The 16,607-nt window shown below is 27.8% G+C and overlaps 3 protein-coding genes and 1 long non-coding RNA gene across 20 annotated transcripts in view; 2 read left to right on the top strand and 2 right to left on the bottom strand.

The window, feature by feature from the left end:
* Window positions 1-94: 94 nt before the first annotated feature.
* LOC114128160 (ankyrin repeat domain-containing protein 49-like) lies at window positions 95-2,521 on the top strand. Of its 2 annotated transcripts, none has more exons than XM_027992615.2 (5): window positions 95-266; window positions 528-668; window positions 1,507-1,667; window positions 1,730-1,874; window positions 1,975-2,521. In XM_027992615.2, the coding sequence occupies exons 2-5, from the start codon at window positions 536-538 to the stop codon at window positions 2,169-2,171; spliced, it is 636 nt and encodes a 211-aa protein (XP_027848416.1). In that variant the 5' UTR covers window positions 95-266; window positions 528-535; the 3' UTR covers window positions 2,172-2,521. The 2 variants fall into 2 exon arrangements, with proteins under 2 accessions (XP_027848416.1, XP_027848407.1); XM_027992606.2 differs by having other exon boundaries at window positions 95-443.
* On the bottom strand, window positions 1,901-3,917 carry LOC114128143 (WD repeat domain-containing protein 83). 2 transcript variants are annotated; one of them, XM_027992592.2, is made up of 6 exons: window positions 3,708-3,917; window positions 3,509-3,644; window positions 3,215-3,416; window positions 2,677-2,809; window positions 2,511-2,619; window positions 1,901-2,433 (listed from the first exon to the last, which is right to left on the bottom strand). In XM_027992592.2, exons 1-6 carry the CDS (start codon window positions 3,772-3,774, stop codon window positions 2,184-2,186), a joined length of 897 nt encoding a protein of 298 aa, XP_027848393.2. In that variant the 5' UTR covers window positions 3,775-3,917; the 3' UTR covers window positions 1,901-2,183. The 2 variants fall into 2 exon arrangements, with proteins under 2 accessions (XP_027848393.2, XP_027848399.2); XM_027992598.2 differs by having other exon boundaries at window positions 3,509-3,666; window positions 3,708-3,849.
* Window positions 3,918-6,562: 2,645 nt separating this feature from the next.
* The window catches only part of LOC114127909 (uncharacterized), a 74,146-nt gene continuing 64,101 nt past the window's right edge, over window positions 6,563-16,607 (top strand). For 3 of the 9 annotated variants that reach the window (XR_007604833.1, XR_007604834.1, XR_007604835.1), the window contains exon 1: window positions 6,564-6,859. This is a non-coding gene — a long non-coding RNA (uncharacterized LOC114127909). Of the gene's footprint in view, window positions 6,860-16,607 lie in introns of all 9 variants that reach the window. The other 6 variants (XR_007604830.1, XR_007604832.1, XR_007604831.1 and 3 more) reach the window with 4 other exon arrangements.
* The window catches only part of LOC114127891 (cell adhesion molecule Dscam2), a 69,633-nt gene continuing 60,191 nt past the window's right edge, over window positions 7,166-16,607 (bottom strand). For 4 of the 7 annotated variants that reach the window (XM_050203014.1, XM_050203015.1, XM_027992248.2 and 1 more), the window contains 16 exons: window positions 14,196-14,534; window positions 13,955-14,101; window positions 13,702-13,857; window positions 13,491-13,630; window positions 13,124-13,429; window positions 12,421-12,541; window positions 12,258-12,356; window positions 11,974-12,159; window positions 9,851-10,153; window positions 9,639-9,785; window positions 9,451-9,576; window positions 9,212-9,381; window positions 9,038-9,110; window positions 8,674-8,841; window positions 8,435-8,606; window positions 7,166-8,373 (listed from right to left, as the gene is read on the bottom strand). In XM_050203014.1, the coding sequence (XP_050058971.1) occupies window positions 8,220-8,373; window positions 8,435-8,606; window positions 8,674-8,841; window positions 9,038-9,110; window positions 9,212-9,381; window positions 9,451-9,576; window positions 9,639-9,785; window positions 9,851-10,153; window positions 11,974-12,159; window positions 12,258-12,356; window positions 12,421-12,541; window positions 13,124-13,429; window positions 13,491-13,630; window positions 13,702-13,857; window positions 13,955-14,101; window positions 14,196-14,534 (2,807 nt within the window). In that variant the 3' untranslated portion in view covers window positions 7,166-8,219. The remainder of the gene's footprint in view (window positions 8,374-8,434; window positions 8,607-8,673; window positions 8,842-9,037; window positions 9,111-9,211; window positions 9,382-9,450; window positions 9,577-9,638; window positions 9,786-9,850; window positions 10,154-11,973; window positions 12,160-12,257; window positions 12,357-12,420; window positions 12,542-13,123; window positions 13,430-13,490; window positions 13,631-13,701; window positions 13,858-13,954; window positions 14,102-14,195; window positions 14,535-16,607) is intronic. The other 3 variants (XM_050203016.1, XM_050203017.1, XM_050203018.1) reach the window with 3 other exon arrangements.

The raw sequence follows: 16,607 nt of genomic DNA, 5'->3' as shown, positions 1-16,607 counted from the left end.
AATTAAACTTAACGGCTTCAAAGAGATTACAATGATAATAACAATGAAATAATGTTAAATAAAATTATACTTAAATCTTTTTGAATATCTTTAATCTTACTTTGTGACAGGATTAAAGATAATATATCTTAATTCTTAAGTACATCTTTAATTGAGGACAATTCGTGTCTCGTGATAAACGCAGAATATTACTTTTCTTCTGTACATTTAAAATTATATTACAGTAATTATAGACGTATAGCCGTGTTAGCACAGATATGGAAAATGTAAGTATTAGACTCTGACTGAAATCTTGTCTGTTCTACCGACCAAGGTCAATGAAAAAATAGCAGCTACTACTACAATACTTACTAGAATACATAAGTTTCTACTCCAAATTGCAAGTTTTATAATAATAATTAGTAGTTACTTGAACATTTTGTTTTTTCAAAGGACTACCCCTTGTAAGTCTTAAAAATAAAATCTATCAACTTGTGTTCATTAAAATTATTATCTACTTAATAAAAAAATACTCGTTTTTATTTTAGTTCTAAAAATGTCTGACGAGGAGAATGATCGTTTTGAAGAAGAACAAAATTTGTTAGCTAACAATTTTGAAACTATACCACATACACCAAGTGCTTGGGAACAAGACATATACGATGTTGATGAAGATCCAGATCCCCATGGTAAGAATGTTAACTATTGTTTAATATCGAGTCTATATACCAGCTTGAAAGTACATCATTTTCAAAAGTATATAATTCTTTGTCAACAGATGATTTTTCTCTTGTACATTTTTACCATTTACTTGTAATATTAAGTGGAATGTAAATTATACAGATTTTGCTACCAAGAGATTTTTTTGATTTTTTTTAACATATATTTCAACAAGTTAAGAATGATGATGCCAAAAAAAAATTTGCGCAAATAATTTTTTTAGGTGTTATATCCTTTTAAAGTTTGTGATTTTACGTTAACTTAACGCTACATAAATGCCATGCAGAAGACCTCAAGTCTGCCAACTGGAGCTGGTAGATGAAGGAATACTGTAATATACTTATATTACTTAACAAATCGTTGAGTTAGGTGACTGAAGTCGGTAGGCAAAGAGAGGTTAAATTAAGTTATCCGTCTTTCCAAAGAACATGTATGCTCTCCTCTCCAGGTTATTTATTTTAGCCCGGGGAGGGGAGCCTTTTGAAAAATTGGTTATGGACGCGACACACGGCTGGAAAGTACATCATGGTGTGTATATGAAAAAACTACCAAAATAATTATTAACGCAAATTTTTTTTTGGCGACATCGTTCTTAACTTATTGAAATACATATGTTTCAAAAAAAAAATCATAAAGACTGCTTGATAGTTAAACTGCAATTTTTCCCAATTTTAATAAGGACTTGGTTCATTATGTCTCAAAAACAGTATTAAATACATATGTGTATGATGAGTCAAACCAAATAATTTTATACATTTTTAAAATTTTTATTATATTATGTTGTAATATATGGTTATGTGTAATTAGCTACTCCGGAAAGGGAGATTTTATGGGCTGCTGAACAAGGCAAATTGGATTTGGTCAGATCATTGGTGTTAAAACATACTCACTTGGTTCATGTCCATGATAAAGACGGTTATACAGCTTTACACAGAGCATGTTATAGTAATCATCTTTCAATTGTTGAGGTATTCTTAGAATAAATATATTATATTTGTAAACATTTTATTTACCTATACATTATATTTAGTTTTTATTAGAAAATCATGCAAATCCAAATGCTCGGACAGCTGATCAATGGACACCATTACATTCTGCTTGTAAATGGAATAATGTAGAATGTGCTGAAAAATTAATAGAAGCCGGAACTGATATAAATGCTTCAACTAATGGTGGTAAAGTTTAATTAGAACTATCAAAATACGATTTATATACATACATTCTTTTTATTACATTATATTATAATCATATGTTTATAAATATTTTATTTTGTAGGTATAACACCTCTACATTTAGTAGCAGAGTTGGCTGATTCACATAATCTGATTGAACTTTTATTGTCTCAACCTGGTATTCAAGCTGACATAAAACTATCAAATAGTACAGGTGATACACCAAAAGATATTACAGCTCGAAAAAGCAAAAATGAAAGACTTTTTGAATATTCTGAACCGTGTTTCAACTATATATGAATTGAAAAATAATTATTCAGACCAAAGACTAATACAAGGCCCGCATGATGCTAATAGTACTTTTTTACTGGGGTGTGTACTAATTGAATTTATGGATTGTGTGTATGAAACATTGTTATTAGGTTTTAACTTCTCTATAACTTTAGCACTGACAAAATCCCAACACCACAGATGCCCACAGGTTGATCCACTTATTATTATGCTATCATTATGAAATACACAGTTTTCTATAAAATAATCGCCGACTGTATGACCTGTATACCTGTAAAAATTTTTGTATATATAAACTATGTAAATATGTTGTCTTAAAGAATAAAAATTTGATATAAAATGTCATACTCATTCAATAATTCTCCTTTTTGTTTATCCATTAACTTCAATGTACTATCTGTACAGCTTACTAAAGTGCACATATTGTCCTGTGTTGAACTAATACATGATATCGGTTCTGCAAAAAATAAGGTTTTAATATGCATGGTTACAGTTTTCAATATACATTATTTACTTCCAATAAAATCAGCATCCAAATTTCCCATTCTTATGTCATAAGTTCTTAAAAAACAATCTAAGGAACCTGTTAGAATTTGATGGCCTATTACTAAAACTTTAGTAATACTGTCTTTGGCTTCTTTTAAAACCTATAATTATATGTGCACAAATTTACAATAACAAAAATATGGACCTTTTAGTCAATTGTAATATATTATTAAATATTTAAATTACTGAGAAAAATAAATTGTATACTTTAAATTAGTGCTGTTTTAATGTTTTGTATAAATACAACAAATATTTGGTAAATTAAAACAAAAATGAATAAGTATTTTCTTACTTTTGGTGGAAAATGTATATATTTATTGGACTAAATGTTAATTTTTCTAGTATGATGGTTTTTGATGTTGTTTTTAAAATATTGGTCAAAATAAACATATTCAATCATTTTTTTTTTTTTTTTTCATAACCTACTTAAACTATAATATTCCTGTTATAAAACCATCAATAAAAACCAATGAAATATGGACTAATTGTTGAAATAAATATATTACTTGTATTGGACTGTTGTTACGACTTCTAGTATCCCAACAACAAACAGTATTGTCATTCGATCCTGACACCACAACTGAAGAATCTTCATTATATTCAACGCAATTCACTGTTGCAGCATGTTGCCGTAATCTGCGTTTTACTCTCCCATCTGACACATCCCATAATACAACTGATTTATCAGCCCCGCATGATGCTAATTCACTTGAAAAAAAATTGTTTAAATGTATTTGATTTCATACATAAATATCAACATTTACATCAAGATGGTATTATTTCAAATAATATATATGCACCTGCTATCGCATGAACCACATGCATCCATTACACAGTCTCCGTGGCCAGCGTACGTTTTCAAACATAACTCCTTAAATGGATTCCAGAGTTTAATTTTCTTATCACTGCCACACGTAAGGCAATATTCACCATCCACTAAATACAAAATGACAGTAAGCTAGACAAAATTTAACATGTTAATAGTCTTAATATATTTACCATTAAACCTCACAGAACGTATTGCTCCTTGGTCACATTTTATATTCGATACACACTTCAAATCCATTTTATAAGTTCTTCAAATTACTGAAATTGAAACGAACAAGTGCAAATCAAACGCAGAAACTTTAACAAGTGACATCCGACCTAAATACCTAATATTCAAATTCCTACTTTACATTTTTTTAATCAACTGAATTTATACCGGGCGCAGTATGAGATAAATTGATAACATAATTATCAAGAGTAGATAACAATGTTTTTATTTTTGTTTATGGTTATTGATAGTACTATCAAATAACAAACTATCTAAAATCACTGAGATAGATAAGAATATACTGGAGCGCATAGATAATAAAGAATTATTCTATAATCTGTGACATGAACCAAGATTAATAATAACTCATCTTAGTTCATGTTTATTTATATATATATATATTTTAATTAGTGGTTAACATACAATTATAGTTTGGTTTTTGGCATTTTCGTAGGCCTTGTTAGTATTTAATTTAAATATAAAAATACCTGACACTCGACAGATGTTAATTGTCCCGTTCCCCCAGGGACGTACAAGGTACACAGGAGGGTGTTTTGGCCGTTTAGGGTGTTCAAACATCTTCTAAAATACTTAGTTGGTTTTTGTAATAAAAATGTTGGTAATACTAACAAATTAAAATAATTAATAGAATTTAAATAAGAATAAAAATACTTTAACAGAATTTATAATATATAAAATACAATCATACCTATTTTGTGCATTTATATTTGATGTGATGGGAATAAAAGAATTTGAAAAAAATTTTTCTACTTTTCAATAACTGATTTCCAAAAGTACTCCCCAAAATATTTTATTGCGTACGTTATTGTCATTGTGTTCCCCTGTTAACCTGTTAATATGTGATTTTAGCAGTTTAACTAAGAGTAGTAGCGATCACTCCATATTTTTACAATTCACCCGCGGACAATAATCCATTCGTGGATACAATATTTAATGATTTTCTTATAGACGTGATTTTCTACACGCGAAATTTCCAGTTTAAGAAAATTAAATAATAATTTTATTAATTTATTATATGTGAATAGGCATTAACTAAACTAGTGGTTATAGATATTTAGCTAGCCCAGCTAGCTAACTTAGACTAGACTAATCTAACCAATCAGAGATCATCAAAATCGGTCTGACCGTTCTTGAGTTAAATGGTATAGGTTCTATTCTGTGGTATAACTAACTCGACTTTCTTTTGTATAATATTTAATATAGATATACATTAACAAGGTAATTCAAAAATATTTTTGGTAGATCGTGTATCGTATCTACTGCTTAAAAACGATTTAGGTAAATAAAATACATTACAAAATATAGGTTAGCTTATTAGAGAAGATACCTTCTCTATACCTTGCAAACTGCTATTGAGTTTTGAGTATACATTTATAACAAAAAAATATATGTATACAATAGTTAAGTGGAATGTTGACAACTATTCCGATTTTAATGAGACATTCACGATAAATAAATATTTACAGAAAATAATAGTTGAACGTGTCTAGCTATCAATCAAGAGTTAAGACATCATGTAAATCGATTTCCGACAGTGTAATCCGCTACGGTAGATTGTTATATTTCCCGACGTCGAAGATTGCAAAAATAATTGAAGTATATTTGGACTAGTTGTCAGTTGATATAATTGCTTTGGATGAAATATTTGAAGAATTTACAATTATTAATCCTGCTATATCTACCTATATATTGTTAGCTTAAAAACAATTATCAGTGTACGAAAAATGGTTAGAAAATTTAACTATACAGAAATTTAAAACTTGGAATATTATTAGAATTTATTCTAAGTTTACCATTTTCTAATTCTTGTGTAGAAAGTTTTTTCGATAATGAAACTCAAATGGATAGATGTCAGAAATCGCTGTACCTACTATTAGCTTGATAAAAAGTGAATTAATGATATCATTAAAATTTAATAATTAAATAGGTATATCATTATCTAAAAATAGTCCATTAATCAAATTCGTGAATTTTGTTAAATAATTTGATACTGTTATTTTAAACGACATAAAAAAAAACAATTGGAAAAATAAATAATTAACAATTTAGAATTTATATTACCTATTATTTTATTAAAAATTCAGTTAAGAATAATAATTTAACTATTATTATTTTATTAATCATTAGGTACCTATCTATATATTATGGGCGCACTTTATTAAAGCGTATAGGTATCACGATATAAAATAATATATCTTAAATCATGGTGTATTGGTGTATAATATACATATAGACATATAGTATATAATAAATGGATTATAGAAACATTATAGCCCTGTATTTTTTATAAAGCACTGTTCAGACACAAGTCTATATGTATTTCATAGACACCATTTAGACACCCGCGGTGTCCAAACTTGACAATTTCAATAGTCTTGTCGTATTCAAAATTCAAATGTAAGCGTTGGACTGATGTCTGGCACCAGTCCAGAACTAATAAATATAACTATTGAAACTTATTGAAAACCAATATTTCTACCCGGGACGTTTAATATTTATTAGTTTATTACACAATTTATGTTGATGAAGTATAATATACCTACATAGGTATTATATAGTATTATAGTCGGCAAGTATATACGTAATACACTAAATACTAATACATCAATACTTGTGAGTTGTGTTATATTAATTAATAATTATAATAATATGTTATGGTGTTATTCCATAAATTATTATTATTATAATCAGAAGAAAATGTTCTGGGAAGTCCCAATTTTCTAAGCTGAATAGTTGGCAACCCTGGTTAAGTTACTCAATGGTAAGCGTAAAACCTATTTACCTATGTAATTGTAATATTGGATTTTGAATAGATCAACCACAGAAATACAGAATAAATGAAATTGTGGTTAAGTGTTTAGTGTTTGATCACTGATGAAAAATTCCTTTTTATTATATTTTACCGACTTTATTTTATACAAAAATGTTTAAAAAATCAGAACATTTTATTAAAGTTTTCTACATAAACCATTTTTCTATTAATACAAACGTCATTATAAAATAAAAAATTACAACAACATAATATACATAATTAACATTTTAATAACATTATAATTTTTAACTGGAAATAATATTGATGGAATTCACCTAAGTAGTAAGTACTAAAGTTAAACAATAAAAGTAAATGATTTAGTATATTATTATATAATATTATCATAGTGTATAAATATACTAAATAATATTTATACTTTATAGTTATAAAAATTGTTAAATCCAAATAACATTCATACCATATTTGGAAACAGTTAAATTCTAAAAATAATATGTTTAAGTTTTAAGTACCAGTTAAGTTAAAATATTTATGAAATACACATTTATTGAATTTCTTACCTATCGTATAATATAATATAGGTAGACAGATAAATTCACATTATGATAACTGCACTTTGTTAGTTCATTGTTTTATTTTTTTAACAAAACAAATTAACAATTTACTATTTAATTTTATTTTCTACCTCTAAAACTATTTTATTTTCGCTTAAAAGTACCAGCATAAACATATTAATAAATATTAGAAAAAAAAAATGATTTTATATTGTACTATATCTGTATATGTATTATTATATTGTAAGTACTCACACAAAAATTTTTTATAAGTACCTATAAAAGATGCATTGACAAAATTGTAAAAGTAATTAAAATGAATAGGTAGGTAGTTGAACTATGGATATTTTATTATAGGTATATTATTTATGACTAGTTAAACACATTAATGACTAAACAAATATTTTATATTTATTTTTATGCATTGTAGTACATAATAGTACCATTTTAAGCTAACTTTTTGGTTAACAATCCATTAAAATCATAACATCTCATTGAAATAAATCTTTAAGATATACTTTATAGGGTTTATTTAATATAAACTATTTTTAGTTCCTTATTTTATTATATAAATATAGATAGGTATGTAAATTGATATTACTTTAATTATCCCATGATTTAATTTTGATGGCACTAATAAACAATATATTTTTTTGATGGAAAATATTATGATAATTGATAATATGATCTTTAGTTTTGACTAGAATTAACATTAAAAATATTTTTACAGTAAAGAAGAACTCAAAACATATGTTGTAGTTGTTTCTAATAATAGAAACTTAAGGTAGTAGATTTTTAATTTTTTTGAGCAAATTATAGAGATGTTAATAGATTTATAATTAATTAAAAATTATATAATTATTCTTAAACTATAAAATAGTTTTTAAAACGGTAATATAAATAATTAATTTAATCTATGTTAATATAGATCAAAATATCTGTGAAATATATTAAATTTCAATTTAAGTTAAGTTTCTTTGATAAGAGGTATAAAACTTATTGGGTATTAAAGTAAAAAATATTATATTTTGAGTCTTACAATAAACAAGAGTATAAAATGTAGGAATTAAAAATTGTTTTAGTCAAATACATATAAATTAATGTTGCACTGTATACTGTATTTAAATTGACTAGACATCTATTTGGAATGAAGTCTCTTGTGTAAGTCTTCTTGGTGATCTTCGTTGATGCGATGATATTTTTGGACGACGTTCATATTCATTTCCCTCGTTTTGTCGCATTGGTCTGGAGTCTGAAAATCTAGCCGGAGGATTTAAACGTTCGCTAAAACCCAAAATGTGTATTATAATCCATTGAAAATGAATGAAAAACTTACAACCCATACCTAAAATTAATATCATCATTATGACTTGAAAAACCACTGTTGCTTTTCAGTGATCTTTTTGTAAATACTTGACTTTTGGATTTAGGTTTTCGAAGAGGAGGAACTATAGAAGGTTTTCTGACTTCTGCTATAGAATTCTCTGACGAAGAGCTGGTGCCTTCGTTACTCACTTCTTTAATATAAACTCATTATAAATATATAACATTAAAACACTTTAAGGAACAATATTATTAATTTACCTCTACTCATTCGATGTCTAAATGAAACAAGTTCTTGACTTGCTGATTGATTTCGTCTTGTTTCACCATTGTCAGAGTCACTACCGTGAGTGTCATACTCTGAAATAGGCAGGTGAAGTGTTAAAATCCGCTTTACTTCAGAATCTGTACTACCTAAATTGTCTGATTCTGAAACAGACCCGTCCTTAATTTTTATTTTTTAACCATATTAAACTACTAGTCATATATAGTTTAAAATTCACCTTATTTAGTACTAAATTAATAGAAACTACTCAAATTAAAATAGTTTTTGACACGTGCATAAAAAATGTAAAAAGAACTACAATTATTATGTAGGAATATTATGTTTTTAATTATTTATCACCTTGACTTTCGGAATGAGGATCTCTAAGTTTTCTTCCTTTTTGGCGGACTTTTGTATACTCAGGTTCCTTCCTCTAAAACAAAATTGTTTCAGATAAATTATTTTTTAAATCTTTAATTGTTTAGTAAATGTTGATTTATTGTTATAATTTATCAAATGTAACATTTTGTTTACTTGAACAAAATTATATTGTTCGGACGTTGACGCTTTAGGTTGATGATAAACAAATGAACCTCTTACTGAATGGTATGGTCCACTGTAAATATTACCACTAAATGTACTTTCACCTTGTGGTTGTTTGGCAAGTTCAAATGTTGCGTACGGACAAATTTCATCCATGTATTCTTTAAAAAAATAATTAAAATGTTTTTTAATTATCTTATAATGACATTAATCACGGTAAAAAATATTACCAGTTGAATCGGTTTTAAATGTTACTGAATCACAACTTAAGGTTTGTTGCGATTGTCCCCTGACTGAATATCGTTGATCACGGCTCCGTTGACTTTGATCTCTAACCGATTCTTCGTCTGAGCGTTCTGATTAAAAATTAAATTTCAAAAATTTTGGTTACATAATATTAAGTTTGAAAAGTACTTACTCATGACTTTATAATAGTATGTAAATGCTGCGATCGATGATACAACGACTAATGCTATTATCAAAGATATTGCAGTTGTGATTGATGTAAATACTGAAGCTTCTTCTGGTGCTATTTCAGTATATAAATCAAACGGTATAACAGTCGCTGTAAAAATACATGAAATAAGATTGTCCAATTTTTTTAAATTTTAATATGATATTCAAAAATACCTCCATCAATTGTGAGAGTGGTGAAGTTGTACAATGCATATGATGAACCGATATTATTATGTGCAATGACTTTCAATTGATATTTAGTTGCTGGTTCAAGACCTTCAACAGTATACATACGTTCTTTTGGAACTACAGGTTTACTGCCATCACTTGAGATCCACTCTTCAGATATTTGTTGTTTCCATTCGATTGTATAATATAATATATCACATCCTCCACTTCCCCATAGATCAAACCAGGCTGTTACTGTTGAGCTATTATATGTTATTGCTTCAGTTGGTGATTCAGGTGGGATAGGCACTGTAGAAGTAAAAATGTATGTATTGTTATAATTTTGTTATTGGGCATTGACGATTGTTATTTTTTAATTGTTCCAACTGTTTGTGTGCTAATAATATTTTTAGTTTAAATTATTTACATGTATTTCAAATTTTTCCTATTTATTTAGAAAGACACAGGTTTTGTATCAAACCTCATGTTAGTAGTAATTAAAGTAGTAGTTTAAAGTATTTTAATGATGTAAAAGTCAAAACACCTAATTAATTCGGTCACTTTACAATAATGAAAAATGGTTAACCGTTTTTATTTATTTAAGTTGTATTTGCAATATAATACATTTCCGAATCAGTTCCTAATACATATTTTCTATTCTTCTTTTCCTTTTATCTTCTTTTTAATTGTTTATTTTCTTCTGCAGATATTCTATGTGGGTTATCTATTATGAATACTAAAATTTCCTAAGGTCTAGATTCCATTCCTGCACATTTTATTTTTTACTTCTTCACTAATCTAATCTTGTCTATAAATTTCCCGTTATTTTTGTTGCTCAGGTAATTTCTTAATGAATGTACATTCTCTAACGTTTTAAAGATTTTTTATTTACCACCTGTTTTTAAATCTTTTGATAATTCGAACTTCACAAAGTATGGACCTACATCCATAATCTCACTCATTGTTAAAATACTTGAGTCTATAATTTACTTCAGAATCAAGTTTAGCTTTAATCGTGTTATAATCAATGAACAACATAGATTTAAGTCTATAAAACATGTATTTATATTTAAATTAATCTGTCACTAATGGTGTTTTCTTCTTATAAATTGAATCTGATTATCAAAGATAGTAAGATACATCAAAATCATGGTTTCTTAAAAAAGTATTTGAAACTCTTAACTATTAACTTCTTATTCAATAATTCAAGCATCAAGGCAGAACAATATTTGTAAAAGTAGACGGTGTTGAATTTTACTAAATTACATTTTCTTGAATACACATTAAAGGCAGGTATCTAAGTTCTTTACTGTTCTCTTTTTTTTTTTTATATAATTTATCAAACTCAATAACTTAATAAGGAAATATTTCTTCTTTTTGATGAAAAAGTCCAAAGGTGACTAATTATGCTATACTTCAAGATAAATTAAATATACTTTCTAGTTTTTACCTTGATAGATCACTTGGAACTTATTCTAAATCTAGATGAGTTAAATTAAATCACATATTATTTTTAATAAAACTATTTCTAAGAATAACTCTTCATTTGCTCATGTAACTCAAATTAAAGACCTTACAATCCATTACGCTATGGTAGTACAGGTTCTAAAAGTTCTCAGATGCATTAAATACTAAAATGTAAAAAGGAGTACTACAGTTTTAAAACAACAACTGTAACCATAGCACATAGCTAATAGCTATGTGTTCTTTACAGCCTCCAAGCCACAGTCCTAATCGTAATGCCAATTAAATTATGCCATTGTTTGCTTAACCTACCCTTGCTATATAACAGGGGTGGCCAAACCGCGTTTCGCGAGCCACATTCGGCTCGCCACATAGACTTTTTCGGTTCGCATCTTATCGTAACATTTTACAAACAAATTTTTTTATATGAATTTATGTATTTTATAATACATAACCTTTTTTTTTTTTACATTTTGGCTCTTCCATATTTATGAATACATTTGGTGACTCGCGAGTCTCTTCTCGCTGGCCACCCCTGCTATATAGTTACCTATTAACTTTTCACTTATGTATTTAAATACATATTATCACATTAGTTGTTATATTATTATCTTATATAATTTCGTCAACTGTCATTTGCATAAAATATATGAATAAATAAATACCGGAGCCTTTAGTATATGATGTTAAAATGTCACATGGTAGACCCGTTCCAATTTTGTTGTACGCTGTAATATACAATTGATATCTTGTGCCACAAAGTAATTTTTGTAATGTATGAAAATGTGTCTTTGCATCAATATGAATTTCTTCCCAATCACCATGTTCACGTTTAAAATTGATTATATAGCCTGTAATTAAATTAATTTATTACATTTTTAAATTTATCTTAATTGACTTAATTAATAAATCACACTTGATTAATAAATTAAATATTATATAAACTTACCTAGTATTGGTATGTCTGGTTCAGCTGTATCCGTCCACTTCAGTTGTAAACTATCAGTTTCTTCTAAAAATACAATTAACTTCGGAGGTGACGGTGGTACTATAATAATTTAGATATAAACAATTATATTTTTATAATAATTATTTTTTATTTATAGGTTTACCTCTAACATGAATAGCGTATGAAATTTCATCTTTCCCGTGTGTATTCTCCACAGCACACGTATAGTTTCCTCGATCTGAATGTTGTACATCGTGTATAACCAACGACCCATCTTTGTTTATCTAAAGTGAGGAACGGTTAATTTAAAATCGGGAAATTAAAAAAAATATGCATGTCCATTATACCTACCATATCACAATAGCACGAAAGAATAAATAAATTATTTTGTAATAATGTTTTCATTAGTAATAGTTATAAATTAAGATATTTTATCGTTAATATAATTGTTATAATTTTAAAAATAATATTCAAATTTGTTTTGCATACTTCTTAATCGATGTTTGGTATATGTTTCCACAAAAATTATTATTAAAAATAGTTATTAGATAATACGAGAACATAAACATTTAGTTTCTTTTAAATATATCGAGGAATACATTTTTCAAATGAATTAAAACTATATTTGTTTAAAAATAAAATAATTAGTTATTTGAATCGTATCATTGATTGAAAATTTTGCATAATGGAGTATAAGCAAAGAACACATTATAAGAAACATATTATATCAAGCAATATTGCTTTTTATTTTTATGTTTACAGAATACAATTACTTAACCTAACCTAATATACCCTAAATGTGAGTATTATAAGATACCTTAATATTAATATCAAAATAAATCATAATAAAATGTGTGATATGTAACCTGATATCTTCCACTCGAAATGATTGATCGTCCACCTTTTGTCCATATTGGTTGAGGATACGGTAAACCTACTCTTTTACAACTTAATGTTACGTTTTTCTTCCATCGCATAATCAAAACTTGACTGAACGATACTATCTGAGCGGGGATTTTAATCGTAGGTAGTACGGTAATGGTTCTAGTGCTCTCGCCTTCCCCAACTTTAGTCAATGCTTTAACCCAAAACTGGTATTTTGCGCTATCAATGATTCTTGATGCTTCGAAAACTTCAATGGACGGACTAAGTATTTTTTTTATCGGTTTTGACTATAAAATTATATTAAAGTCATTAGAACAATTTATAAAATTAATATAATATAAGACTTACATCTTTGTGACCGCTTAAAATTGATATGTATAAAATATAACCGGTAAGTCTCCCATTTGAACGAACTGGTGGAAGCCAAGATACAACAATGGTTTTTATAGAGCTTATTACTGCTTTGATATCTGCTGGTACCGAAGGAGCTAAAATACAAACATAACACAATGAGTTTTGTGTGTAAACCGATAACTGAAAAAAACAATGATCGCATTACTGTCTTCTTCAGTTTTGCAGTAAATTGGATCACTTTGAACTCCATCCCCTTTACTTGTAAATGCAAATACTGATATGCTATAATTTGTATATTTCAATAAAGCTTGAATTGTCGTGTATTGTATAGTAGTAATTTTCGTTTCAAATTCATTTTTTTCTAGAAAATAATTCCACATAATATGTTGTGTAACAACTGTATGAATAAATAATTTAATATATATACATGTATATATAATTGTGATAAATAAACTTACCATACCAGTCTTCTGCTGGTTGATACGATACTTTAAAACCTTGTATTTTACCATTGCGACCCGCAGGCAGTGGTAAATCCCACGATACTTGAATGCTTTGTGATGTTAAAGATCTACATGTCGGTTTTTCGGGTGGCATTGTTGGTACTGATCGAATATTATGATAATTATAAATAATAACCTCCATACATTATATTATGATATTAGGTACTTAACATTTGACCAAAATTAAAATACTCACTTCCTTCGTCAGTTTGCACCGTAATAGGCTTAGAAAATGGTCCAGCACCTTTGCTATTAAAAGCTTGTACAACGATTGAATACGTCGTATACGGTGTTAGACCATTTATGATAAAGTCTTCGCTATATTGAGCATTAATGTTAACTGTTTTTATGATGTAACGGCTGTGTGGTACCGTTTGTGATGTAGGATTTTGTTTATCGTCCGTCGATAAGTATCCAACGTGATATCCAATTAAAATTCCATTACAAGACTCTGACGGAGGTGGTTCCCACATTATTGAAAGTTCTGTTTTGCTTTTAGCTTCAGCACGAATATTTTGAGGTGCCATACTGGGAACTAATTTAACAGTTTAAATAATATGTAAATTAATTGAATTCGCAAATTGTAATTGAATATATATTTTTATATTTTTTAATTTTTTGTTTTTCCTTATCCTCATTCCTTATATTCATCTTTTTATTATTTCCAGTTAATGGTACTTAGTATCTATATAATTCTATTTTTAATAGAAAAAAAAATGAGATGCATGTTACTTGGTTTTAAAATTATATAACTATTACTCAATTTTGTTAATAATACTTTTCTTTTATATATCTTAATATATTAACTTTTAAAAATATTTATCTTACGTTAAAATATGTTATATGGAAAAAATATGTCATAGTAGTCATCTCACCAACAGAATTTGATTAGTGGGGGACCAATACTAGTTAGGCTAGGCCTACTCAATTTTGATCAAAATAATATTGTTCATAATTGTAATTAATTTCTTCTCGATTTCGTGATTTCTAATAATAAATTCGTTTACTCATGCTCCTACGCGTATTTCTTGTAACACGTATCACCCTCTATTTTCCATTTCTTATCCGCTTTCTTTAGTTATTCTCTTATTAGAAACCCAACATTTATTTCGTGATTTAAAATGAGCCGATTATATGAATATTATTTATGAGTTATGACTTAAGATCGATTGACTGGGACAATGTCTTGCCTCTTTTAATTACTAAAAATCAATTAATTTTCTACAAAAAAACTCAATGAAACAACACATTGACGGGTTTTGTTGAGCAAATATCTTGCATCAATGTATCTACTTCGGGTCTCAAAAGCATTAAAGGAGCTTTTATTTACAATAAAATAAGCTAATAAACCATATGAAATTTCACATGGTACTAATGGATACAACGATCACGTGTGCGATTTTAATTTGAGTTCAGACGTCTATGTAAAAATCATATACAATTCATCCATCCAAAACTAGCTACATAGAAAATCCCAATAATTTTATAATTTCATCCACACTCGACTAGGTAGGTAGCTATTGGATCCTGTAAAGAAATTTATCTAGGTGATCCGAAGGCTACTGAAAATAATGTAACTTATCTATTCGCTATCTATTTTTTTTCTATCTATGTTGAACTAAATGTTATCTCCATGTTCAATTATAATATACCTATACAGCCTCTTAATTTTTGTTTCTTACTTCGTATACTCTTGTCTCACAGAAGAGGTTATCTATTCAACTTCAGTTGCACTATCAATCATTTGTTGATCTAGTCCATGTTGATATAGCCATGTTTTCTGTATCGGTGTCTCGACTCAATCACCGCCCAAATCAATAAAAATTTTCAAATTATTAACGGAAGGTATTTTCCCTTCTACATGAAAATGTATTCGCATTACGCCAATTTTGAAACCAGGCAATCCAGCCAATATTAGTAACTATCGGCCTATTTCAGGATTCCTATTGCTAGGAAAGATACTGGAGTTGATTGAACTCAAATCCATAGAAAGGTTGACGATTGTCTCAGTTGATCAACACAGATTCTTGCCTGGGCACTCAATGGTTACTAGTATTGTTGACTTATCTTGTCTTTATATTAAGTTGATTTGACTTGACACAATAGGTTGATGTATTATTTATACAGACTTTTCTAAAACGTTAAATTAAATATACCATGTTATCTTACATTCTTAATCGACTAGGTGTTGGTGAGCCACTCCTATCATAGATTAAATCTCTTTACTTGTTTAATCGTTGTTAATTCATAAATCTTTTTAATAGAATTTAAGCATCAATTCGGGTGTTATCTGAAGTTCCTCTAGGAAGTCACTCGGGTCCATTACCATTTTAATATTTTTAGTATTGTTGTATATCTCACAATTTATTCGTATAGACTTTCGTCTGACCTCTGCTAATAATTCCAAGATTTTTATAAGATATTATCATAGGATGATTGTTAAGCTTGTCACCACGTATTGGTTAAATTTACTAATTGGTATAAAACTGTCTGATTATATCTTCATATAAAGAAGTGCAAATGTGCAAGGTTAAGTTTTTTTATCTTACACCTGATGTATTAAGATTTTATTGCTGCTTAGACGAGCCCCTTTTACGATTACATAAAA

The sequence above is a fragment of the Aphis gossypii genome, chromosome 3 (assembly GCF_020184175.1).
Source record: "Aphis gossypii isolate Hap1 chromosome 3, ASM2018417v2, whole genome shotgun sequence".
Lineage (NCBI taxonomy): Eukaryota > Metazoa > Arthropoda > Insecta > Hemiptera > Aphididae > Aphis > Aphis gossypii.
Note: the sequence above shows the minus strand (reverse complement) of the source record. Positions and strands in the feature narration are given on the sequence as shown.